This window comes from Poecilia formosa, unplaced genomic scaffold, assembly GCF_000485575.1.
Source record: "Poecilia formosa unplaced genomic scaffold, Poecilia_formosa-5.1.2 Scaffold43, whole genome shotgun sequence".
NCBI lineage: Eukaryota > Metazoa > Chordata > Actinopteri > Cyprinodontiformes > Poeciliidae > Poecilia > Poecilia formosa.
Genome location: NW_006799982.1, coordinates 1276174 through 1302292, shown reverse-complemented (window position 1 = coordinate 1302292; position 26119 = coordinate 1276174). Strand labels below are relative to the sequence as shown.

Sequence of the window (26119 nt, the reverse complement as noted above, 5' to 3'; positions counted from 1 at the left end):
TTACCATTTCTTTTTCATCTTGTGAAAGAAGTATGTTCAAAATGGCTGCCTGTGACTATGCTCCTGCTTAGCTCTTCACCATTCCAACTGGTTCCAGTTTGGTTGGTGTTTTATTCACTTATTTATTTGGGTACAGCAAGGTTGGATAAGGAATAATTGGCTATTTGCTGAGGTGTATTTGTGAACAAACCGAGCTCAAACACAAAAGTTACACCCACAGCATCAGACTGAAACAAAAACGATGATGGCTATTATTTGCACTTTTAAAAAGTAAACTTACCAAGTTCTTTAAATTTCATATGAAGTGTTAAAATACATAACATCGACACCAAGTTAAATTAAATCAAATTTAATTGCATTGTCATTATCGATAAAGAAATGTTAAAAAAAAAAAAGGCAGATCTATGGAAACGCATGGGAAGTGCAAAGTATGGGAGCGATTGAGAATTCTACCATAAGGAATAGAGACTTCAGGGAAGTTCATAAAACTCAACAATATATACAATATATATGTTAGAAGTGACTTTTAACTCATATTTGAATTTTTTTCTGAGAAAGTGTTTAAACATTACATCAACAAACACAATTTGAGTTAACTCATTAGACAGAGAAGAGCAGGGAATAGGTCTGGAGAACAGGTTGCACGATGACATGAGGAGCTTTTCTAGATAATTCCATATTGAGTCAAGTCGCTGAGCTGCACGTCCCAGTAAGCTTCCTACAGACAGATCACTGTGATGTCTGTGGCAAAGCATTCCAGGCAGGTGATGTCGTCATCGAATCTACAATCAAAAACAAGTCTTGACTCAGTGTGTATTATAATGCAAATGACAAAGAAAGAGGAATCTCAATGTGTTTATTCACTGAAAACACTATCAAAGTGTGGACTTAGTTGCTGGAGTTTCTTTAAAAAAAGATGCTTTTTCAATTAAATGTCTTCCAAAATATGACCATTAAAAATGTAATTCCCTGGTTCTATTTAGCTTCACTCTGAATTATTTCACAGGAGGGTCATTGGTATAAAGAGTCATCTTTTCTCAAGTAGTGCTATTGAGTTAGGAATGATTGATCATCTGACATTTTATTTGATGCATTGATGTTCACTGAAGTCCTCTATACCCCTTCAGTTATTTTTCGATACTGGAAGAAAATGTACAGTGAGTTTGGTAATCTCAGAGTTAAACAGCCTTTGCGTGCTTTCTTACCTAAGACCCTCCTAGCCCACATCCAGTGACATAACTCTCCCAGATTAGGTCAATTTATACACCAAAGCTATTAGTCCACCTTAAGACCTTGTTATGCAAAGAGCTTATTCTTGTTTTTGTTTTGTGTTTTTTTTCTTGTCCCGGTCTATTCAAAGTCATAAATACCAGAATATCTCTTAACCTGACAAAAGTTAATTGACAAAAAGAGATTTTGCTTTTGTACTTCCATTTGTTTTAACATGTCACAGAAAAATTTAAGTGTTTGGTACACAGGGAGAAGTCTTGGTTTTAATTTTTACTTCATAAACTCAAAATATTTTTCTTCTTACATTTTAACCCTATTTTAATCTATTTTTTTAATATACTTTTATTTCTGGGACCTCTACCGCTGTACCACAGTTGGTACTTTTCTCAAAGGGCTTCTGTATTGAATCGCATCCTTGACATATGCCCCCTGGTGGAGAGTCGTTGTTCTACATATGTCAAATGTCCGTTTGACTTGCAAGCCCCTTCTAAAAGTCTGAGTTTTCAATAAGAATAAAATGCCCCATTTTAATGGTAACAGGGGGTCTGGATGATATTAAAAATATCTATTTTTAATGTCACACAAACAACTTAGACATTAAATGTTTAATAGAAAATATGTAAATACTAAAAGCATAAAGATATATCTTTTAATAATTTTTTTTTCATACGGTCAAATACCAAACCAAAAACTGTTGAATATTTGATAACTTAGAAATAGGTGTACTGGAAAACATGTTTCGATTAGGATTTTACAATATGTTTCTTCTGTAAATAACCAATGTAACGTCAATGCTATAATGTGGCTATTGTTAAACGCAAAGGCTTTTCTGACTAATAATTCTTGTGTCCAGCTTTAAAGGGGTAATCCCTACTTTGTTATTTACACTTTATCTAATTAGTTTTAATCTGCTTTGTAATAATTACAGAGCACCCAGTGATCTGTTTTTATTCCATCTTTTATTGATGGGAAGAAGCTTTGAGGTTCTGCATTATTATTATTATTATTATTATTATTATTATTATTATTATTATTATTATTATTATTAGCTCTTAAAATCTTGACTCCCTTTTTTAAGATAATCCCTGGCTGGATTTTTATGGCTCATTAAGTAAGCCAGACTTTTACACAAGTATCAGTTTGCTTTTCTTTGAATCACAGAAAACAAGTAATAATTCTTAGATACAGAATTTCAGATAATGTCTTCAATGCGTTCCTCTCAGTGTTTTCAGCCACAAAAATTGAACTGATTTCAGAATTAGAAAACTAACTAAACCCAAGCATATTTGCATTCAGACATTTAGCTGCTATATGAACATCAATTAATAAGTAACACAATACACATTGACACTATAAAATCTAATCTTATCAATTGTAGGGGGAGAGTTTTGGATTCACAAAAGTCACCATCATCAGTTCTCTTCGAGATGCTTTCAAGAACCCCAATCCTACTTCTTCCCCAAAGTCTAACACTACAACGATACAAATTACAAAATAGCCTTAGAAAAATTCTAAGAGGTCATTTTTCATTGTTACTCTAAAGCAAAAACCGAAAAAAAAGAAAAAGAAAAAAAGAAGATGTTTATGCAACTGGGGCCATTCAGAATGTTACAGATTTCATCCTACCTCATGCTGATGTGTCTCTGGTCAGCTCCTTATGTGTGTGCATTCTGCAATGTGATTATCTTATATACCCCCCTCCCCTCTCTGCTTTCTAATACCCTACTGTGTCTTGACATGTGAAGGTTTGTCACCTTGCTCACTGAAGCAGCACACTGTAAACAAAGCACAGTGCCTGCCTTGCACATGTATTCATACAAATTTACAGTTTTCATCATTTCTAACTTTATAGCCACAGATTTTGATGTGATAGATCATCACAAAACATCCCATAAATATAAAGTAGCAAAAATCTTTTTTGTCTTTCACAAAAACAAATCTCCAAAGTGGCGCATGAATTTGCGTTTATGCTCCACGAGTCAATAGTGTGTAGAAACACTGTTGGCTGGAATTAAAACCGCAGGTGTTTCAGATTATGTCTGGGTTGGGAACATTTGCATGACAGATTCTGACAACCTGCTCGACATTTTTTTGTTTGTAACGACTCAAGCAGCAAAATGAGAACCATTAAGTTTGTAGAGAATGACCATTTAACATTCCTGACTTCAGTTCATTCGACTGACTCGAGCAAATGGTAATGTTACAAATAAAGCAGAAAAGAATGGAAGCAATTGACGCATGTATCCTAACGGGTTTGCAATTTGTTGGAAGAAATGTGGAACTGTTAACATGATGTTTGCAAATGACTAAATATTGTGGAGGTTGAGCCAGCAACTATAATAACTTTAATTCTGATCAGAGAAATGCTCTGAAAGATTTGGGGGGAAAAAAACCCAGTAAATTACAATGTATAACAGATTTACATGTAACGAGTTATTTCCCAAATAACTACAGAATAACACCGTTCCTTCCAAACTTGCGTCAAATTGAATGAAGAACATTTGCGAAGAGAAATTTCTAAGTCAGCAGTTGAAAGGATTATTTCACTACATAGTTGGCAAAATGATCAGGGTCATCTGCTGGATGGTGACGCTCATTAGCAGCAGGTTCTACATGGAGTATCCCTGTTTTTTAACACCCCGTCAGCAAAATACTTCCACCATCAGTTTTCATGGTAGGGAGCAGTGCGTTTGTGGTGATATATGGGATGTTCCACCACAAATAGAGTTCTGCAGACAGGATCTTACCAGAACATCGTCTTCCACCTGCTTACTTTGTCCTCACATGGCTTGTGGGACAGGACCAGCAGTGACTTTCTTTCAAGTGTCTCTCTTCTTGGCACTCTCCCATGAAGGCCAGGCTGGTGGAGAACCAAACTCTGCAGGTTGTGGACGAATTGAAAAGCCAAGATGTGTTCATTGCTTGGGAAATTGTCTCATCGCCCAACAATCTGGTGTTTTCATGACCGTGTGACTTCTGAAGACAGTTAGTAGTGCTGAATTTTATTTAGGAGCATCATTGTAAAGGAGGATGAACACAAACAGACGTTTACTGATTTCTTTTGTTTGCAAAACTCAATTATTTGCTACCTTGCAGTCTGTACAGCATTAAAATCCCATTACAAAGCAGCGAAAGTGCTTCTACGATGACGCTGCACGACTGTCTAAACAGCTTTCAGTCATTTCACATTTATTCAATCTCACTGTGGCTCTATGTCCAAAAACATAAAACCATATGTGAAAATATTCAAAAAGTGTACAGCTTATGTTTTCTTCTAAAACCATAGCCTTTAATAAAAGCAGTTTAAAATTCAGTCTCTGGTCTATTTGACTCTGACATATAGCAAATCTTAATAACATTTTTTCTTATAAAGTAATGTCTGACTCTTCGTGTCACGTTGATGATTGGTCACTTAAGGTCCTACTTACAGTCTGAGCGTTACCTTTTCCCCTGGGGCCATGAAGGGACAGATTAAGAGCTGAATAATTAAGTACGCTTTATCTCTTTCCATGCGGCTGATCTCCTGCAAAGACTTCAAGGCTTCTGGGGTCTTATATCACATACTACAAACCTTTGAGCAGGTGATCCTGAGACACATGTTTACAAATATATATATATATATTAAAAAAAATGATAATTTTTCTTGATTCCCAAAAAGAACGGATGGAGAGCAATTTTTTTTAGATACAAATAAAAGAAAACTGAGAGAATATACTGTAGTTTTCACTGTTTTCAGGTTACAAGAAGTGCACAGAACATTTTTTATTTTTTTTTAAAAAAGCATCCAAAGTTCAAAGAAGAAAAGTGAGCAGAACAATTGATCACCAATCAGAAACAGCATTGCTCCTTGAATAATTAGCATAAATAGATAATGGATAGTTTAAAACTTTTGCAAGTATGGTATTATTGCTAAAAGATATGCAAGATTTGGAATTATTGAATAAAAGCTGCAAAACTGGGAGCTGGGTGTCTCATTTGATTGAGAACACGCACCATGTCCAGAGGTTGTGATCATCCTGGGTTCAACTGCCAGTCTGGGGACATTTACTGCATGTTTTTCCTTCTCTGTCTACCTTATTTACTGTTCAATAAAGGCCACTAGCCCCCATCTCCCCCCCGCAAAAGAAGCAAAAACATAATAATGTACTTTGCAAAAGGGCTTTTCATCCAAATTGCATCGCAAAGCACCTCACCTGTGGCAGTGCACAACCAGTCAGCTGGCAGAAGAAAGGTGTAACGATCTGTGTTTTCTGTGTAGTTATTTTTTGAGGTTTTGTGTCCTGTGTTCCCCTGTGAGTCTCCACTTTTCTCTTACAGTTAAAAACGACTAACATGGCTGTTTGCCCATATCTGGAATGGTGGAAAACTGGAAATTAAAGGAGCACCGACCATCATTTATGTTGAAGTGTCGCTCAGTAAGCATTTCCAAGGTGCAGGTGTTGCGACTGTAAAGCAGCTTGACTGCAGGCTAGCAGATAGATCAATAATACACCAGCTAATGTCAGCGTATAAACTTCCAGTATTCTGCATATTAAGTATTTGAAAATACTAGGTTTAATAAGTTTTTATGGTAGATTTTGTGCTGCACATGCAACATACTACATTGTTGATCAGTTCATTAGTCACTTTTCTGTTTTCAATAAAAGCTGTTAGATCATTTTTTAAAAAATGCAAAAATAGTGTGAAATAGTCAAGATGCATACTGCCAATCAACTGTCCTCAAATAACACGGCGGCTGCCATTGTGTTGAATTTGCACGTTGACCAGCACGTCCATCTTAAAATACACCATGGATTTATATCTGGCCATCCTTTATCTCACCTATTTGCAGCTGAGCTGGTACAGGGGAGGGTCTGGAAAAGGTGCCAACTCAAAAGACTGACAGCAGGATTAGCAGCTCGGGGACTTTAAAAGCAGACGCTCAGACCGGGAGAGGAGAAACACACCAAGAGCGGAGAAACGAACAAGCTCATCACACAGCTTCTGAAAAACACTGAACAACAAGGTGAGATGACTACAATTTAGTCGACTCTTCTGCAGTTTTACGTCTTTGACAATCTGTTCTTCATAGATATTTTAAAAGGGTTTTGTATGTAGCGAGAAAGTGTAGCTGTTAGTTACTTTTCCCTTTACTTGTGCTGATAGAAATAGAGCCGCACAGACGCCTTGAAAAGCGTTTCCGAACTCTGCATCTCTCAAGCTACCCAGTGTTTTTTTTCATTGCAGTTCGTCATCCATTTAGTTTTTAAATTGTTACTTGGGATTAGAACTTGGAACCCAGAAAAACTACCTTAACAACTACTTTTTGGACTCTTATTCTTCCAAACCAGAAAAGAAATTAGACCAGAGGATACTTACTTATACTTATCTACCAACCCTGAATAGGAGTATCTAGTTTATTTACTTATTTACTTTGGATCAACATTATTAGCTTTTTCTTCTTTTGCTCTTTCCTTCGGTTTGCTATTTTGTTTGTATTTCCTTTTAATTCCTGTAAAGCACTTTGTATTGCCTTGTTGCTGAAATTGTGCTATAAAAATTAAATTGCCTTTACCTTTTGATTAGCTTCTTTATTTGTAAACTGGACAAAAAGTGAAGGAAATGTTTGTGAAATTGTAAGGCACAAGATAGGTGGAAGAAAACTTGGGAAGAGGCTTATGTATTTCTTTCTTTCTTCGCTTTCAGTGACCAAATAAAAATGGCAGACGTCGCAACTCCCGCTGAGAAGAAGGCCCCTCCCAAATTCAAGCAGAGGGCCGCTCGTACCTTCAAGAGCAAGGCACCTAAACCAGGCCAGAAGGGGTGAGAACCTGAAAGATTCACTTTGATATTTTAGGCCACATTTCCAGCCTTCAGGTTTTCCGTTTGTGCTAATCAAAGCTTCTCTGTTTCTTTGATTTAGTTTTGGAGATGACATTCCAGGCATGGAGGGCCTTGGCACAGACTTCACAGTGGTCTGCCCATGGGAAGCCTTCGGCGACATGGAGCTCAGCGACTTGGCGAAATATGGAATTGTTTAGCCCTCCTTCCTTTGCCTTCACCCTTCTTGCCACTGTTCTCCCCCATGTGGTCCTAATGTTGTTCCTCAGGTGGATAATCTATTACCTTCATGCTGCACAGATGAAGCAGCTTTTGATGTTGTAGAGGTTTGACCTGGAAATAAAAGAGGAATCCCTTCTGCACTTTATTTGTTCCCTGCCTTTCCATATGTTTCTTTCTTTCTTTTTTTAAATCTTGTGTTTATCTCTGCCTCCCTTTTTCCTCTCTTCCTGTCTCTATCTTCCTTACACCCAGTTCTTTACGCACAAAGGGAAGGAAACCGATAGAATGTTCTCCGTGTATTTTCAATGTAACAAAAGGGACTTTGAAATCCGTCACTGCGATACCTCAGGAGTGTTACAATCTTCTCCTCTTCCACCCATTCTCTTCGAGGCTGCCGATTCAACACGAGCAAATTCCTGTTGCACAGCCGAACGTCATGTTGGTCTTCCATCAGAGATATGTAAATCACATTATGCTTTAGCAAAGGATACCATCTCTGTCTGAGTCGAGAAAAACTGTTGCAGCAAAAGCAATAAATGTGAGTGCTTTGCACAAAACATCTATCTTCGTCTCTGACTTTATTACCACCGAAGGCTTTGCTGATTATGATTATTGCAGCCGTTAGGAGTCAGTGAAGCAGAAGCTGGGGTTAAAAGCCAAATTTGTTCTGGTTCCAGGTTATGGCAGGTTGCTGAAAGGTATAATTAAACAACTCATCCATCCATCTACACTATCTGCTTTTTATACCTACTTAACCCGGTGCCGGGTCGTAGAGTCACTGATGCCTATCTCCAGCAATAGATATAAAGAAATTGCCAGTACATCACATTAAACAGCTCTCCTCTCTCTACATAGACCAAAAATAGCACTCATCGTCATTTTGACAAGAAGGACTGCAACTAAATTAAAGAAAATATTAATTATTTAAAAGTTTCTACACCTACGACTTAGTTTAAAACATTTAATCGCTAAAAGTGTTGTGAACTGTTTACAGCCCTGCACCACTCTACTGGACAAATCTATGTCGTAATATGAGTACAAAACTATAGAAGTCCAACAGCAACACTTAGCTTGTTGCTACAAAAACTAAAATAACAAGCCTGTGTTGTCCAGCCTTTCAGTCCACTGCTAGAAGAGCACTAGCTTTGTAAAAACCAGCCCCTTCTTCTACACTTTACAGATGGTCTGACCCTTCGGCTATTGCCAAACGATTGCTTCCTGGAGGCATGGGCTCTGTTGAAGTTTTAAATTTAACCCAAACACCAACATTTGCCCATGACGTATGCAATGCACCAGTTACGAATACTAAGAAGCTTACCAAAAATTACCTGCACTGTAAACAACCACGTTCCACTGCGAAGACAGAAGGTGCTGAGCCAAACCAGACGGCTGTTAATGTTAATTCGATATTTGGAAGTGTGACAAAACATAGACTCAATGGCTTCGTTCACTTCCACCGCTGCCATTGTTAAAACCACAGCCGGACTACAATTCCAAAACAGAGCAGAAAATTGACGTCATCATTCATAACTTCTCCTTGTGTTCCCTGATTGGCCCAGTAGATTTTCTACAACAGAAATCAAGCTCAATGGGAGAAAGTTCAGACTGAAGTTAGATGAGAATGGAACCGGAGGGCTTAGCAAGGCAATGGTCAGGCTCTGACATCACTGTTTTGTTTGAGTTTTTGTGCTTTCTATACAACTCTAACTGATTGGTGGTTGTGCATCAGAATCCTTAATTAAAATCATATTTAACAGTGAATAAAAATCATCATCATCTTTGAAAATCACAATATTGAGAAGCTATTTTTATTTTTTTTATGGATGGTTTGCCATTTGCTTGCGCCAACAACTTTGTCTCTGGCCTCTGTAAAGCAATATGTGTTGGTGTCTTTGCATCAGTTAGGTGTTCAAACCCCTAAAAAAAGGAGGACACAGATGGCACATTTCCCTGTGTGCTGTGGCATGACAATGACAGACACTGGCTTGCCGGGTAATTTCACTGTGACCTGAAGCAGATGCATGTAAAGGTGGGTGAGGAACGTGGAGGACCTGTCACACGGCTTAGCTGAGTGGGATGAAAACATTTCAAGACTGAAGAAGTAAAGTAAAGGGAAAGAGAAGCCATGTGTAGTGAATTAGTGAACATACTTGTCCTAGAGACAGAAATATCAACGAGACAGTGAAGTGGTAGAAGTATTTAAGTAAATGTGAAAAACTATATATGTGCTTATATACTTGTGAAAGTAAATCTGTTGGGCTTTTCCTTGGTACTCAGCCACATAAAACAAAAAGGCAAAAAGGAAATTTTAGGGAATCTTCAATGTGCCTGAATTTGTGTTCACTACTCAAATCTTCATAAATCGGTCCCAGAGCTGATTATCGCATCTCTTTTTCAATCCCGACGAGGTGAACGTGTCCAACGATTCACATAGACGTTTTACATTTACAAGAGTTTACAGAAATAATAATATTTTCTGCTTTTTTGTTTGCTTTTTTGTTTGCTTTTTTGTTTTTTTGCTAAATTTATAGAAGGACAATCCGAGCAGAGTAACAGAGAAAGACTAGCAAAAAAATAATACAAAAATACCTGGAATACAGAATATTGATACATTTTGGGTTGTGGTACCTTATTGTATTCACAGCATCTTCTTATTGAGCTCCTACTTTCTGATAGAAACAAAGGAGACAATTCTTTGTGGTGGATATGAGATTTCCTCTCTGCAATAAAAAATGGACTCCTCAGAGGTTGGCAGGATAACAAAACAACAGGACGCTGCCAGTGTGTTGGAGTATTATTTTCAGTTTAATGTGCCATTTTCTAAATTCAGCCACTCTCATGTTTACTTGCTGGTACCTGGGATCAAAATAACAATCTGCCTCTTGTTTGTCTCCACTGGCAATAGGATTAAATTTAGAAAGTCACAGACAGAGCATGCGTGGTCATCATGTTGGATTAATTAGTTTGTAAATCTGCCTTTGTGCTTCAACTGGATTTGTTCTTATCATTAACAACTCTGCAAAGATTAACTCCTGATAGCCACAGACCACTTGGAGACGCCTGGACTTCTCTGCCCTGGAGCATCCACGAGGAACAAAGTGTTCGGAGTAAATCGTTAGGCACATTCAGGCTGAAAGTGAATATAACTGTTGCATTATTTCCTTAACAACATGCAGCGCAAATATAATTTATTCTGTCTACTGTGAAAGCTTTGGGAAAATGATGCATTTGCAATTCATAAATCTGAGGTCTGAGTCATCACCCTGCCACTCAAACTGCTGCCACACACACACCGTTACTCTGCATCCTTGTTAATGTTGTTTACAAGGAATGTTTTCTGTGGGAGTCCCAAAAATATGCCTGCAGGGAATAAGTATGCATGCGTCACCTTTTTGCGAGATGCCTTCCTGGTGTCACATTATGAAAAGTCCCTCAACAGGAGGTCTAAGCAGATTGGACGCAGGGAAATTGGAATGTATTGTAAATGATCCAGTATTTTCAACAGTTCAAGTAGAAATCCAAACAACATGAAAAGTTAAGATGTTGCTTTTCAGACTTTTCTGAGCTCACCTTTTTGTTACTTATTTTTCTTTGTTTTTTTGTTTTTTTCCAAAGTCCAAAAGACTACCTTTGCCTCAGGTAAGAATATCCAGCTTTGGAATAAAGGATTACTGCCGAAAATGCTCCGATAAGTTGTTTTTGATGACTGTATGTGGTCAATTTTCACATCAGTGAACGCACCGTATCTGAGTGCAAAAAGTCTGTGTTAACTCCAACATTCTTTGGCAAATAGGTCAGTCTGCAGACGGCATATCCAAAGTAAGGAGCTCCTCAAGGAACACACCTGGATGTACAAGCAAACTCAAGCACAATACACGATTGGATAAGCATGTCGACAGTTTAGTGGCTTCAACCATCAATTTCAGAAAAAAATGGCAAGGCAAAAGTTGCACAATAAGTATTTTAATTTCTGTCAATATTCAAAATCTAGTGTGAAAATATCTACTATTCATGCCCAAACAATCAATAAACTTCACTACCTATGTAACTGAAAGGCGAGAGCTGACATGTAAAGCCAATGTGTTGCCAGTTGCAACATTAAAACTGATGTAAATGTTTGTTTTCATATTTTTTTTCTGTCCAAACAACACCCAACCGTTCAAGCTGTTCATTTCAGGCAATTAGAAAACAAGACAAACTGCAGAGCTTCCAAAGGTGCTGTTTGTCACGTTGGCCTGACATGACACCATCATTCTTCACACCGAGGCTAAGTGAGCAGCTAACAGCCTAATAGGATTGGGATTGGCCCATGTAGGTCAAGGCAGGCAAACGCTCCAACTGCTTGTTCTGAGTCTTTGTTTCTATTTCTGCTGAATCTATCTTCATCTAAAGCCGTCCTCATTCGCTGGTGACCCAAACAGAGCAGAACCTCAGATGCTTCAGATGTTTTCATGCCTTGACAACCAGAATGTGAATCACACGCATGATCATCTTTGGTCCGGATGTTTTCCTTCCTTCTCTTCTTTTCTTGAGCTTCTTAAAAAAGACAGGAAGAAGGAAAAATTGGAAAATACAACTAAATATGATAGATAAAAAAAAAAAAAACATTTTGTGGAAAAAAAATAGGGCAACCATTAAATGTGTAGCTTTTTAATAAATGTTCCCATATTGATATATGTATTTTTTAATCAAGAAAAATTTAAAGGTACATAACCAGCAAAAATGTAACCAATTTTAGTCCCTAAGGAAAAGATACACTGTAAAAACCCATCTCTAGTTTATGGTAAAATACATTAATAATATTCTCTATTTGAAATGATTCAATTTTAGATGGATCTGTACAAAGAAGGTTAGAGCACAACAGAAGTATCATGCTTTGTCTCCTTTCTCTCTCGCATACATCCATCCTCGTGTTTTCTTAGAAAGGAAGGCTTTTCCTCCTTGCACAGGTCACACCAAAGTTCAACATTGGTTGTCTCGGAATGCAGACATGCATTTCAACATCAAGAGCGGCAAGAACCTGTGGGCGCCATAAAAACTTTGGTGTTTTTTAGTGTTTCTTTTAGCACGTCGCAGTCCGCTCTAAGGTTGAACTCGCCTGGCTGGCCAGGCCCTGGGATGCTGGCAGCTGTTTTGAAAGCTGTGAAACGTCAGGAAAGTGAGAATGTGTCTGACAGCAGGAACAGAGACACAAGGTCAAAGCTGATTGATAATTTTACTACAGTAGTAAAAATGTTGACAGCAGCACATGGATTTTATTTTTGCATTATGACAGACTAACTGCAAAGTCATCAGGGGTTATTTGAATAAATAATAGGACACGTTTGTGTTTTATTGGTAAGCCACACAAAAACTTTGCACACATTTTCAGAATTTTAAAATGTTTTACTTGACTGTGTGCAGTCTGATGGCACAGTGCATAGGCTGCTTACTCCCCCCCCCACCAGAAAAAGCACATGTTATATTAGTGAACAGCAACAATGATCAAGTGCATTAAAAGAGGAGAAACATGGCACTTTTGAAGTTACTCATATGTAAAATTTTAGATCAATCGTTCACTTCCCACCTCGTTCCGTCTTTTGCTGCAATATTGTTGTGAATAAGTTGTCTGCTTTCACTTTTTGTATAGGTTCTGTTTCTCACTGTCAAGCTACTCCATCCTGGCATGTGTGAGTTGTATAAGTGAGCAACAGTCTGTGCCAGATCACCCACACACACACGCACACGCACACACACACACACACACACACACACACACACACACACACACACGCACACACACACGAAAGCTGTGATAAAGCCAAAATAAGGGTAGAGGTTATGTAATTGATGGTCGAGAAATAACCCGGCCTTAGTCTTATTAGCTGTAATCTGTGATCCTCGGGCTCACCTGCATTACATCACTGACGCTTGAAGCTAAACCTTACTCTCTGTCTGCACAGTGTCAGCTCTGGCTGCTGCTGAGCTGTGACCACCCACACTGATCGCTACCAAGAGGGATTCGAAAGAGTTTAAAACTGAGACAGGAAGGAAGAATTAAATGCAACAGCTGCATTTGTGAGAGAATAGGTGGAAATAAATGACAGAAAATGTATGATATTGTATTAAAACATAGTTTTATAAATGTCAGATAAGGTCTTGTTGCATGAGTTTTTGGGGGGGGCGGGAAGAGAAAATCATGGACAATTTTTTTTTAAGCAGATTGAGATACAGACACTGTGACTTATTTACCACCCAAGAGATTAGATATTTTATTTCAAACAAACAAATGTTCCCACCTTGCTCAGGATCAGGGGAGGAATTGCCACAAACGTAACATGTATCATGTCCCAGTGGTTCCTGTGGACCTTGCGGTGCATATACATTACAGTATGGCTGCCTGTGGGTTCTGGAGACCATGTGACCTGTTCTTCATTGGCGCTCTACAAAGGAGTGGTGACAGATTGAGGACACCAAGATCTCTCCAAGTTCCAAGTTTGTGGAGGCTTTTTAATCTCTGCATGAGTTCATCTTCACAAGACGATTGTTTCAGACAACATCTACTTTTTATCTAGGCAGATTTTTTTTTTTACAATTGCTGACTTATGACTCTGTAACTTAGTATTAATTTATTTTCCTCTTTCATTACTGGATATTACAGCCAGGAGTGTTTCACATTTTTCTGATTTTTCTGATCATTTTTTTTCTATTCTGGAATTTGCATTTAAAGGGCCTACACACTTTTGTATTTTCTGAAAGCAGACTGCTTTCGCTTGTTTTCACATGTATTCCCCTGCGTCCACCATAGTTTGACATGAACAATGTTTATGAGCAGCACCAGCCTTAAGAGAAACCTGACCTGTAATTTCATCCTAAGCATCGTCCTTTGTGAGCCTGTGGAACATTTAACACTATTCCTGAAGGAGTTTGACATGTCGGATTTATTTCTGTCCTTCCTGTTCTCTTTGTGTCAGGAATGCTGTAAACGCCAGCTTTACTGCTGGCAAAGCATCTGTGTCAGCACTTCAGTAACTTTAATTACTCTCGGATACGCTAAAAAAAATAAAGTTGGGGAGACGTTTATTTTGAGCAGAAGACAGCAAGTTTAAAGGATAAAACATATTCGATTACATCACACACATTGGGGAAAAGGTAAAAACATAATTGATCGTGCTGCTCAATCGCTTTTTGTAGCGATATTAGCAGTAAGTTTCGCAACTGAGATGTACTGCAATTTCTCTAATTTTGATAAATCAGATTCAAACAAAAATCAGATTTACACGTTTTGGATACTATTTATTTCACTCAAAATGTGTCTTGACTCACTATCATATGTTTAACTAACTGCCTGTTGCACTATCAGTCCAGATTTGATCTACCACTTTGTCCTGCTGCTGCTCTGAACAGACCAGTGCCTGTGAAATCAAACCTTTTACCTTTGGATCTGCATGCATACCTTATTTTAGTCTAATCCTCCAAGTAGTTGAACCTGTCATGGGAGTAAATGTGTTTTAAGACACTGACTTTGCTTTTTTGCTTTGGCGATTTATTTGGAGGTGTTGACATGTTGGTTGAAGAAGGTTAGCAATATTTCCTGAATTGTTCTTGTGTGCTGGTTGATATTTCTGATTATCTGATACGTTTATATTCCACTTCCTCTCCAGTCTCTGAACAGTTTAAGGATCGCTTGTCTTCTGGTTCCTTAAAATTCTCAAAGTTTCTCACCAAACCTTTTTTATCACTGCTGTGTGTGTCTCTCTCTTATTTAGAGACCACTTGTAAACCTACTTCTGGATAAGACAAAAAAGGGCACAACCGGAATAGGTTTTCAAAAGACCACTCATTTTCTTCGAAGTCTTTTTAGAACATGTATTTAGATTTTAATGATACAAAGGGAAAATCTCTGAGGTTCCCAATTAAATGTTCATCAAGCTTTTTTGCGTAATTTCAAATGTAGCAATTTTTTTTTCCCAAAATGAAGCTATTGTTCAAGAAAAAGTGCAGTTATATGTTACCTCTATTGCCTTTTTCTTAATAAATGCCATCTTGAATAGATGTACCTTTGTTAATATTTTGAACACTTTCAGCATCAAGAAAACATTTTTTTTTTAGTTGTTTGACTGTAACTTTTTCTGGTCATTTTTAAATATCCAATCATAAAATGCTGTCTGACATTAAATCAAACTAAGCCTTTTATTGCCTTTGGTCAGTATTTCTATTTGCTAAATACCAGAATAACGAGAGACAATTTAATAATAATATGTGTAATGAGTTTACACATATTATTATTTTGCATGGTTTCCTTTAAAAACTGATAACTTGAGTTAAGCTTTCTTGGTATCCCACAACTAACAATCATTTGCTGGAATTTTGTTGCTGTGTGTAATTTGCAAACTGTAATCTGGTCATTTCAGAGTAATGGCTTCGGTCTCCCTGAGTGGCTTTTCAGTCCATGTTTAGCACTTATTTACCTACTTCAAACAGAATCTTCACAATGTATTTTGCTTTTGTCCCACGGTTAATGCACCTATCACATCTCATCTCTGGGACACAGAATCCGTCTCTGCTGATGGCCAGACGTTTCCAAAATGTCTATACCTGCATAAACTGAAGCATCAGGCATCTGACATTTGGACACACCATTCTCTTACTCATGTCTTGACAGCTTTTTTCAGATTTTTTTTTGTTGATAATTAGTTACTGATGGTACCCTAACATGCATCTACCGGTGTGCATCCAATCATCTCAAATGTAAATAAATCAGAAGCCATCAAAGAGAGGACATCGTCATCTGGGCTTTCCCAAATAATTCAAAGGCATAGTAATGTCACTATGTGTAAAAGCTCTGAATATAAAGAAGTTAATAAACAACAATTATGTTTTATAATAATGTTTTTTTTTTTTTTTTTAGAAAACAGAAATAATGTTGGGAACAATAATGTCAAAACTGGAAAAGTTTGGTGTTAATGTCAGAGAGTGAGATGGCTGTGTTCTGCTAGGAGGTAAATAAATGGGATACGTTTCCATCATGTGGTGAAAGTAGAAAACTGCGCTTTGCTTGAACTTGGTGCTTCACTCCTCACACAAGCTTCCTAAATACTGACTGCAACTTCTCTGCATGTTTCTCAGATTAAAAGTGCAAATAAAAGTGCAAACATTTAAAGAATGTGAACATGTGATGGAACCAAATGAAAGAACGGTGGAACCGACCATGTGAGCTTTGATACTGTCATCCCTACGTTACAGTTAGATACGGAGACACACGCACTCACACGTGTCTCCTGTGGCACAGCGACACGTAGTCTAAGATCGCTGATTGTCCGACTTCTGAGGAGCACCTGGATGATTCCCACAAAGCTTCCAATCACAACCCACGGACATTGCTGTGGTCTCTGCTGGCAGCCATGAGGCAACCGTCACAGATAGAGTAGAGGGGACAGAAAAGAACAGACACAGTGTCCTGGGCTTTCCTTGCTTGGCTTTCTCTTTGCCTTCTTCCCTGTGAGCTAAATCGGTCCAAACATGCTGGTCACTCTGTGTTTGACCCTTCTGGTGTCCTCTGTCGTTGCCGCAGAAAAAGGTAAATTGCTTCACATCTTCTCTGAGTTTTTCTGTGCACCTTCTCTAGAACGTTTCCACTCTGATAACACTTTGAACAGTTTTGTGCCTCCCTTAAAGCAACGAGCCACTAGAGATTACTCCTGTGTGTCAATCAGGATATTTGTTCAAGATTCTGATCTGACAATTTGAAGGTCAGGCATTTGCTAATACTGAGTCCCATTTTGACATTTGTGAAATAAGCTCAAAAATATGGAGCTTCAGAGTGAGGTCCCATATGACAGAGTACTTTAAATTAGAATTGCATGGTCTACATTAGTATTAAACTCGTGTCCAACTTAAATCACTCATGATTTTCTGGACATTGTAGTTTCTCAAATCAGTTTTTCTTTTCAGGAACAACTTTTTTTTTTTTCTTCCAACCACAGAACAGTGAAACTTGTATCTTGCTCCAAGGTTATTAAGAGGAACAGTTTGCTAAAATCTAACATTAACATGTTTAGTCTCTGTTTTGATACAATGATTTTTATTGAGGTTCTAGTTAATTGTGCATCAATAAAACTTGCTGAAAAAGTTGTTCTAATTTAAAAAAAAATGTAACGCTTTGCTTTAAACGTCTTAAAATTTGATGTGTAGTGTTTCTGTTCCTCTCTAATCACCTCTCCCACAATAACAAGCGATCTCTGAGTATAGAGCACATGGCATGACCTGCTGGACGCTACAGCCTCGTCACCATACTGGGTAAAAACACTAAGACTGTTGTGGAAAACAAATGGTTTGATCAACATAAATAATTTACTCGCCCTGTCAGGTTTTCAAGCTGGTGAGCATGAAAACAACCAGTTTCATACACATTTTCGTTGCTGGTGATGGAGTAGGTATAAATTCACATACAATACAAAAACCAACATCAGAATCAGTATCGCTTCAGTTTCTTCAAGGACTCATTTAAAAATGCCTTAAGCAGGATTGGATCCCAGATTGGATCAGGTCCCAAATAAGACACATCTCTTGTTACTCTGCAGTAAAAATACCTGGAAAGGTTTCAACTAAAATTTACCAATAACATTAACCATTGTTGAAAAGCAAAGTAAGAGAAATTTTGAGTGAGTGTGTTTTGTCCTGATAATGTACGTTTTTTTTTTTTAAGATTCCTTATTAACTATGAACTGTGTACAAATACATTTAAATGGTTAAAGAGAAAGTCGAGGTCGTTACAATTCCATGGTTTTTTACAACTTGCAGATTGAGTTTAAAAAAAACAAATGTTGAAATTTGTGCCAGAGCTCTTCTTGTTGTGACCATGTATTTTATTCACCTACATTTTGTATTTCTCACTTGTACAGTTATATAAGTGCCTTTTTAGTGACTTCAGTTATTATTCAAAGGACTTATTTCTGCCCTCCCTTATTTTATTAGCGACTTAGAAAACAGGAACGTGTAAATTTGTTTATTTTTATTTTGCATTTGAGTGAAAGGAAACATTTGAACCTACTTGAGAATAAACTGATCTGTTTAAGTGAAGGGAGAAACAGGATTCCTAATGTTAGCATGCTAATCTGCTCATGTTCGAGTTCACCCCAAACCAATCCTGTGCCTTTGTCCAGTCTCACAGCTGCTAGCATTATAACGAGTTTAGTCTGTATGGTTCTGAAAGTGACAGTAGAGCCACTGGAGTCGGTTGCTCACGCCATGTGGCGTCATGTCTTTGTTTCACAGAAAGTGGCCTTCAGAAGCTTGATGATACGGAAGCCGTTAAGGCCTTCATCGACTCCGCTGAAGTGGTGGTCATCGGATTCCTGGAGGTCAGAGGAGTTAATGATGCCTTCAGAAGTCAGCTAATCAGGAGACAGCATCAACTGATCATATTAGAGAACTGGAGGTTTTCACATTTTCTTTCAGGAAAAATCTGTGTGGGTTGTTACTCACTCCCTTTTAACTCTGAAAACCCCTTAATAAGGCCCAGTGCAGCCAACTGACCTCACAAATCACCTCATTAGTAAACAGACTCCACTTGTGTGTAATTTAATCTAACCATAAATCCAGTTGTTCTGTGAAGTCCTTAAAGGTTTGTTGGGAAACATTAGTAAACAAGCAGCATAATAAAAGCCAAGGAATAACAGAAGAGAAGGCAGGGGAGAAACAGAGCTTTTAAGATGATCTCCTGTTGACCATATGAGGCATAAATCCTCAACACAGCTGAATCCCGATCCTTGGATATTTACGTCACATCATCCTCTTTCTTTGCCCTTGCTCATGTCAAATGATCAAAGCCATTATAGTGCTACATCCTAAACAATATGATAATTGCACATCGCTACTGCAAACCCACCAGGACATGACGGTCAACAGGCTGGGTAAGAACATTAATCAGGAAAAGCAGGTTCACGGTAACTCTAGATGAGCTGCAGAGATACAATGCTCAGGTGGGAAATCTGTTGACAACTACTTGTGGTACATGTCAAAAACCTGAGCTTCATAGAACAGTGGAAGAAAGAAAGTAGTTGAAAGAAGAGTTCTGGCAAAGATGAAAAATGCGAAAAAGCAGCCATTCCTAACCTGATCATTATAATACAATATTCTCACAAATAGATTTTGACGAATGATATACTTCCTGTCACCACACCTCTGGCAGAGAAGAGACAGTGTCCTTCTGTCCAAACTTCCTTGGCCAGACGCTGCTTGTGTGGGAAGACGGAAGAACTAACAGGAAATACATACTAAGACTTGTGGGATTGGCTCGGCAGACTTTTATGTCCGCAACTGCAAAGTGCAGGGAGGAGGTTCACGAGGAGCAGAGTGGAGAAGCAAGAGCATATGAGGATAGCATGGAGCTGGATGCTGGAGGCAACATGAGACCAAAATATTGGAACAGTGACTCACAGAGAATGATCACATGGAGGCTTCAAAATGAAAAATCAGATTGCCAGAGCTCATAAAACAGTGTCTCAAAAATAGCGATGATTCACCCCTCTTTGAGGCAGCCTCCATTTCTCTCTTTAACTTTTCCACTTCTTTTCCCACCGACAGTCCACGGTGTTCCCTGCAACCTCAGACAGTCTTGCCCAGGTTACATAAGATTTATGTCAGAGTGATTACAATTTCGTGGAAGGCGATCAGCAGTCGAGGCCAAGACGGTGCAGAAGCATGTCATGAAGACACACTTTTGAAGAAGTAAGTGTGGATGGTGTGATGAGAGAAGATTGACACCATCTTTTTTTTTTTTTTTATTTTTTTAGAATGAGGAGAGCTTTGGATACGAGGAACTTCTGGAAGCTTCACAGAAAGTTGACCTTGTCCCTGCAGCCATTTGCACAGTGAAGGAAGTGTGGGCTGACTTCAGCATCTCTTCAGGAACCATCAGCCTCTTCAGAAAAGTGCCTTAAAATATTTAAAGATTTTATGCATGTCTTTAGTATTAGGCATACAGGGGGTTTTGTGATGATGACGATTCTAACTTTGTCCCACGCATCTATCTTGTGATCCAGGTAGATAACCATCAGGAGAACCTAGTTCTTGATGAGGTAAAGACATTAAAGTCTGATGGACTTGTGAACTTCATCTCCACCAACGAGCTCCGATACATCACAGAATACAACCAAGTGGTGAGTAGCGGTGTTAAACTAGAAAAAAATAAAAATAAAAATTAACTTCTGGACTGATACTGTGAAAAATATTTGATATTTTATACCAGTTTTGATACTGCTGCTACATTGTTTGAAAGCACTGGAGTCTTTCGAATGAAGATTAGAAAAATGCACCCAATTACAGTTAAATAATATTTTCTTTATTTAACCAGGTAAACCCCATTGGGATCTAGATCTCATTTTATGTAACACACAATGTATTTTCTTAATTAACACAAAATCAGCAATTAATACAAATTGACGACTCAAGTCAGGACAAAATGACAATTCTTTTCACAATAAATTTTCACAATAAACTCCAAATAAAAAAATAGGAGGGAAACAGTTAGTTGCTCAAAAATTTAAAACGTGTTCAGTGTCCTGCAAAAGAATTTAAACTACTTGAATTTTCTTGAATTTTTTGTATTCTACTGAATTTTATTGGTAGACCAACACAAAACATTACATAACTGAACTAGAGGGAAAGGGCTTTAAAATGTGTTCATGACTAAAAGTCCAAAAGGTGGATCTTTTATTTATATTCAGCCCCTCCGAGTCAGCACTTTATTGGACCACCTTTCACTGCATTTACAACAGCAGATATTTCAGGGTATCGTTTCGACCAGCTTTCCATATTTCATGTGCAATGTTTGTTCGCCACACATTTTAAAACAAACCAAAAACAAAAAAAAAATCTGGTTTCACCTGACTAGTATCTTCCTCTACATGCTTGCAGAGTCTCCTGAAAAGCTTTAGCCAGATAGATTCTCCCAGGAGAGCTGTGGATCTCAGCAGCTCCTCCAAAGCTACCGTTGGCCTCCTGGCTGTTTCTCTGATTAATGATCTCCTTGCTGATGTTTTTCAGTGTAGGTGGAGAGAAATATTCAGGGTTTCATGTTACTGTTTGTTCTCTTACACACTTCTGAGATTTATATTATACAGGAGGGTTATTTGCTTATCAAACAACTCTGGAACTAATTAGTTGCAAGGGATTCAATTTGGAAAAGAATAAAGGAAGCTGAGTACATATTGTATTTAAACCACTAAACATTTTTATTTTCATGTATCATTTTCCTTTCTACATCAGAATTATGCATTGCTTTGTAATGGTCTGTCAACTAAAATCCCAGCCAGGTTTGTGATTGTAATGTGATCAAAAATGGGAAAGGCTGTCATGCAAGAATACTTTTTCAAGTGCTGCAATAGAGCCGGTCAAGTTAGAGGCCCTCAAAGAGCTCCACAAGTGGAAATAGGTATGTCTGGCACCTTAACAGTCTCATGATGTTCAATTGCCTCTCTTTATTTTCCCAGACAGCTGTGGGCCTGTTCAATTCAGAGGTGAAGACACACCTTGTGCTCTTTGCCAACAGGGGGAGTAAAGAATATACCGAGCTCAAGGAGAGACTGGGAGCTCTGGCCCCCGAGTTCACTGGCAAGGTGAAGATATTCCTGAAATATTTTTTTTTCTAGAGAAAAATAGGTTCACGTTAAACTTCACTTTATAGATGTCAGTGAGTTCAAACAGAAGTATTTGGACAATTAAAGTAAAAGTACTCTCCCAGTAGGCTTTATGGACGTTCTGTCCTAGATAAACGAAGGCATCAGACGTCTGATGTCATGATGTAATTAAACTTCTTTGTTCCAGTTCTTATTCGTGCTTATCAACGGAGGCGTAAAGTCCAATTTCAAGTCACTCAACTACTTTGGCCTGAAGTCAACGGACCTGCCTCGAGTCGGGCTCTATGATAAAGATTCCGACATGAAGTGGCTCCTACCTGAAGGAGAAATTTCCACAGAGCGTGTGCGGGACTTCTGTCAATCTTTCCTAAAGGGAGAACTGAAGGTGAGCCATTATCTGAAACCAGTTTCCTATCTGTGTCATCACTTTATATGAATAATTCCTAACTGTGTGAATACAAGAAAAAATGCCATCATACATAATGAAAAAAAGAAATAAATAAAACAGACACCCAGTTCAATGACTGAATATGAACCGACTTTGGTGGAACTTTAGTGCAACTGACTGAACAAATACTTAATAATTATCATCAAAAAAATAAGTATTTCATTATTTTTTTTTCTAAAGTGAAGGGAAAGAAAGCAGTAGCATTGTTGGAAAGCATAACTTGAAGGTAACATTCACCCTCCAAAAGTGACATGCAGAAAATAAATTCACTTTGCATCTTAATTTGTTATCAATCCAGACTAATTGGTTATGGAGGCTAAAGCTCACAGCTCCACTGAAGGCCAAGATTACAGTAAATGCATTTCCATTGACCACATAAGTGCACAAATTGGAATTACAAAAATTAATTGGCTTAATGGAAATTTCCCAGAAACAATTTTGAAAACACTCACACTTTTTGATGAAAACTTATTGCAAGAGGATGAGGTGGTTTTAGGGTTTATCAAAAATTTTATATTTTGCACAACTGCAACAGAAACACTTTTTTTCTTTTTCGCATCACATGAGTCACATGATCAACAACCGGATGTTGCTACTGGCAGAAAAGACAAAGGAGACGACAGGAAGTGAAAAGGAGGATGACGGCGCAGAATGTTTCTTAATGACTTATCGAGTGAACAAACTTATTCAAGTGATTTTAATTGCATTTTCTTAATTAATCGAAACACTGCAATTGTGAAAGTGTGTTGTTTTTTTTCCAACATTAACAGAATATTGACAAACTCTTGCACACATTTGTAAAGAAAACGCAGCTACTAACATTCTTGAAAATTAGATTTTTAATCTCACGCTTTCTCCAGGTTACATAAGAAAAATGACACAAAAATACGTTTCGGAGGCAGTGCAGCACAAATGATTTTTACGTGTGAAATGATAACTCAAAGAAGAACAAGAAAATGTTCAGAGTATTTGTCACATATCAATAAAGTAATGCTCTTAAATCCCTCTCCTGGTAAATCCGTCACTCTGACCTGAACTTCTTCACATGTGAATTCCTCAATTACTGGCGTATGTCCTCTTACTGCCGTGTCCGTTGTAAATAATCATTAGCTTCAGTCTAAATGGCTGCCAAATTCAAAAATGACGATGCTTTATAAGCTGGAAACAATTTAAATTCATTCCTCGCATAACAGAAGCATCTATATGATTTCCTGGCTATAATTTTCTATGTTTGTGTGGGCGGGCATGCGTGCATGAATGCATGTGTGTGTTTGTGTGTGCCAGTTAAAACACAGGAACCCAGCACAGCTGGGCGTAGCAGTTTGGCGGCAAACTGAAGGACGACCGTTTGTGGCTCTAAGTTCTCAAAGCAAACTGTCTCCATAGCACCTCAGCATGTAGAGTGGACAACAACTTTTAAAATATCTGGAGAAGATGGATGGATACAAGTCCTTCTGCATGCGTAAATAAGAAATCATCATATTGAACTTTGAATAAACAACAGGTTGAGGTGTTAGGTGCAATACAATAGTGAACACATCATTGCTTCCTTGATCAAATCTGCACTACATAAACAATCAGAGTCAGTTTGTTTCAAGGAAAACATCATGACAGTAAAATTATGGGATTTTACTTTTATTTTTGGTATTAAGACGACCATCCGGTTCAGTGATCTTAGCTCGGTCCATCTTTTTCCAATTTTGAGGAGCTTCCCTTGAGCACCTATCTTGTCGGCATGACGCTGCCACTACCATGTTTCACTGTTGGATGCTAAAATGATGTGTTCAGAGTGGTTCGTCTTGTTTCCTAAGACCAGGCGTTTAGTGTTTTTGCATTTAGACCAAAGTCTCATTTGACCTGAACATCTACCGCAACGTGTTTGTGTGTCCAAAGATTTTCATTTGTAAAAATGTTTGGAAATCGGTTATTACTTTTTCCCCCCCCTGCACGATAAGGTAATGCTCTGGGATGGCGTTTCAAGGAAACACATATTCAAATACACTGAAAAGAAGCGACTGAATAAAATGTCAAAAAGTTCAAGAAAAATTTATACTTTTTTATCACTCAGCTAAAGCTGTTGTTGACAACAGGATACAAGTTAACTTGTACAATACATGTAACTGTATGTCTCTCACTAAATCTTTATTTTATTTTTCAGGACGTGAAGCAAGCAGGAGAAGAGCCCAAAACAGAACTGTAAAACTCACCCAAAATGTAACCCATCTATTAAACATCAAAATAAAAACAAATATATGAAAAACGGAACACCTGACTCTACTGTCATGCGATTTCCTTTCCTCAGCACAGGTAATGTGGTGAAAAAAAAAAAGTGTTTACATTCACCTCTTTGCTGGTGCATATTAGGATTTGTCTGTTTACACAAAGTGTGAGCCAGTCTACGGTCTGGTTAGGCAGCCACAGGTCACTGGCCACAAGTTGCAGTGATGTGGTGGAGTTTGATATTCTGTCTGCAAATGTTAGCGTCCAAACCACAACACACCAACCTTAGGGAGACTGACAGAAAGCAGACTGGGGAGACGGGAGTGGAGGGAGGCAAGACGGAGTTGCTATTGCTGGTTTTATTCATTCTGTGTGGTATAGTATGCAAAAAAAAAAGAAAAAAAAAAGGGAGATCAGGCCAATTTCGAAATCCTCATTAAAAACGCTAAGAAGCCACATTTGTAGCAAATACACACACTGAAGAACTGGGGCATCTAAATTAAAAAATAAGTTTCTATATTTGTCTTGAGATCATATGCGGTTCTCTAAATGCGGAGCGAAAGTACGATTATTTCGCCGTAAAAGCTGCAGAAACTCAGTAAAAGAACAACAGATGGGCCGTAGACATCAAGAGAGAAGAAAAGTTTGGGCTTGTCCCAAAAATAATCTGTCAAGCAAGACGGGAATTTCAAGGCCCAGACTGGGATCAGTATAATTAGTAGTGCTGTGCTGCCAAGTGGATACATCCGGCGGAATCAGGGAAGCCTGGCAGGTGACCATTTCTCAGAGACCAGATGGAAATATGCAGTAAGCAACGCCTGCCATTCGTTTTTGTTTGTGGCTGCGAGTGAGGCAGCTGACAGAGAAAACAAATGTAAAGCTGAGAGGGGTCAAAGGGAACGGACTTGAAGATGTGACTTTGGTTTTATAACATCTGATGGCGAAGAAAAACTGTCCCATGTTTTTAGTTTGTTTACTCTTTTGGCAGAACATTAAAAATGTCATTTTTATTTTCTTATATTTTATTTAATTATTGATGTATTTATGTGGTTAAAAAGTAATAAAAGAACAGAACAGATTTCTTCTGTTCTTAAATGTGTCATGTCCTAGAGGACAATTTGTTTTCATCTGCATAAGAACTATGGCTTCTGAGAACAGTTATTTTCCTGCAAGGAAACGATCTGAAACATCCATTTAAAGCTATGTAGAAATTGTTTGAAGTTGACACGACTGATGTTCTGGAATGGCCCAGTCAAAGCCTAGACATTGATCTGATGGTCAAACCTGATTGAAACTTATTAGCACAGTCTCTGATGTGATTGTCACTGAAAGCCTATTCTGACTTGCAGAGGAGAATATTTATGCAATCACTTATTATGCTAATGTTTTTTTATTTTGTAGAAATAAGTTTTCACTTTGATATTGAAGTTTTTTTATTTTTGTTTTTGTAAAAAAAATAAAAATCCATCCATCCATCCATCCATCCATCCATCCATCCATCCATCCATCCATCCATCCATCCATCCATCCATCCATCCATCCATCCATCCATCCATCC

General features: G+C 38.0%; 2 protein-coding genes and 1 long non-coding RNA gene across 3 annotated transcripts; 2 read left to right on the top strand and 1 right to left on the bottom strand.

The window, feature by feature from the left end:
• Window positions 1-511: 511 nt before the first annotated feature.
• LOC107836191 (uncharacterized) lies at window positions 512-4855 on the bottom strand. The gene is made up of 2 exons (XR_001662058.1): window positions 2857-4855; window positions 512-782 (listed from the first exon to the last, which is right to left on the bottom strand). It is a non-coding gene; the product is annotated as an uncharacterized LOC107836191 (long non-coding RNA).
• A 1274-nt stretch (window positions 4856-6129) lies between these two features.
• On the top strand, window positions 6130-7833 carry LOC107836182 (retinal cone rhodopsin-sensitive cGMP 3',5'-cyclic phosphodiesterase subunit gamma). Its single transcript, XM_016671225.1, has 3 exons — window positions 6130-6230; window positions 6914-7032; window positions 7133-7833. Exons 2-3 carry the CDS (start codon window positions 6929-6931, stop codon window positions 7248-7250), a joined length of 222 nt encoding a protein of 73 aa, XP_016526711.1. The 5' UTR covers window positions 6130-6230; window positions 6914-6928; the 3' UTR covers window positions 7251-7833.
• An 8799-nt stretch (window positions 7834-16632) lies between these two features.
• Window positions 16633-24603, top strand: erp27 (endoplasmic reticulum protein 27). Its single transcript, XM_007551657.2, has 7 exons — window positions 16633-16831; window positions 18529-18614; window positions 20049-20186; window positions 20298-20414; window positions 21747-21872; window positions 22081-22278; window positions 24500-24603. Exons 1-7 carry the CDS (start codon window positions 16774-16776, stop codon window positions 24539-24541), a joined length of 765 nt encoding a protein of 254 aa, XP_007551719.1. The 5' UTR covers window positions 16633-16773; the 3' UTR covers window positions 24542-24603.
• Window positions 24604-26119: the final 1516 nt, after the last annotated feature.

What these genes read in the sequence shown, in the direction of transcription:
- LOC107836182 (XM_016671225.1), top strand. Translation starts at nt 6,929, where the DNA reads ATGGCAGACGTCGCAACTCCCGCTGAGAAGAAGGCCCCTCCCAAATTC. An exon ending in CCTAAACCAGGCCAGAAGGG is followed by an intron (nt 7,033 to 7,132) that starts GTGAGAACCTGA and finishes TCTTTGATTTAG; the next exon opens with TTTTGGAGATGACATTCCAG.
- erp27 (XM_007551657.2), top strand. Translation starts at nt 16,774, where the DNA reads ATGCTGGTCACTCTGTGTTTGACCCTTCTGGTGTCCTCTGTCGTTGCC. An exon ending in TGTCGTTGCCGCAGAAAAAG is followed by an intron (nt 16,832 to 18,528) that starts GTAAATTGCTTC and finishes TTTGTTTCACAG; the next exon opens with AAAGTGGCCTTCAGAAGCTT. An exon ending in CCCCCGAGTTCACTGGCAAG is followed by an intron (nt 21,873 to 22,080) that starts GTGAAGATATTC and finishes TCTTTGTTCCAG; the next exon opens with TTCTTATTCGTGCTTATCAA.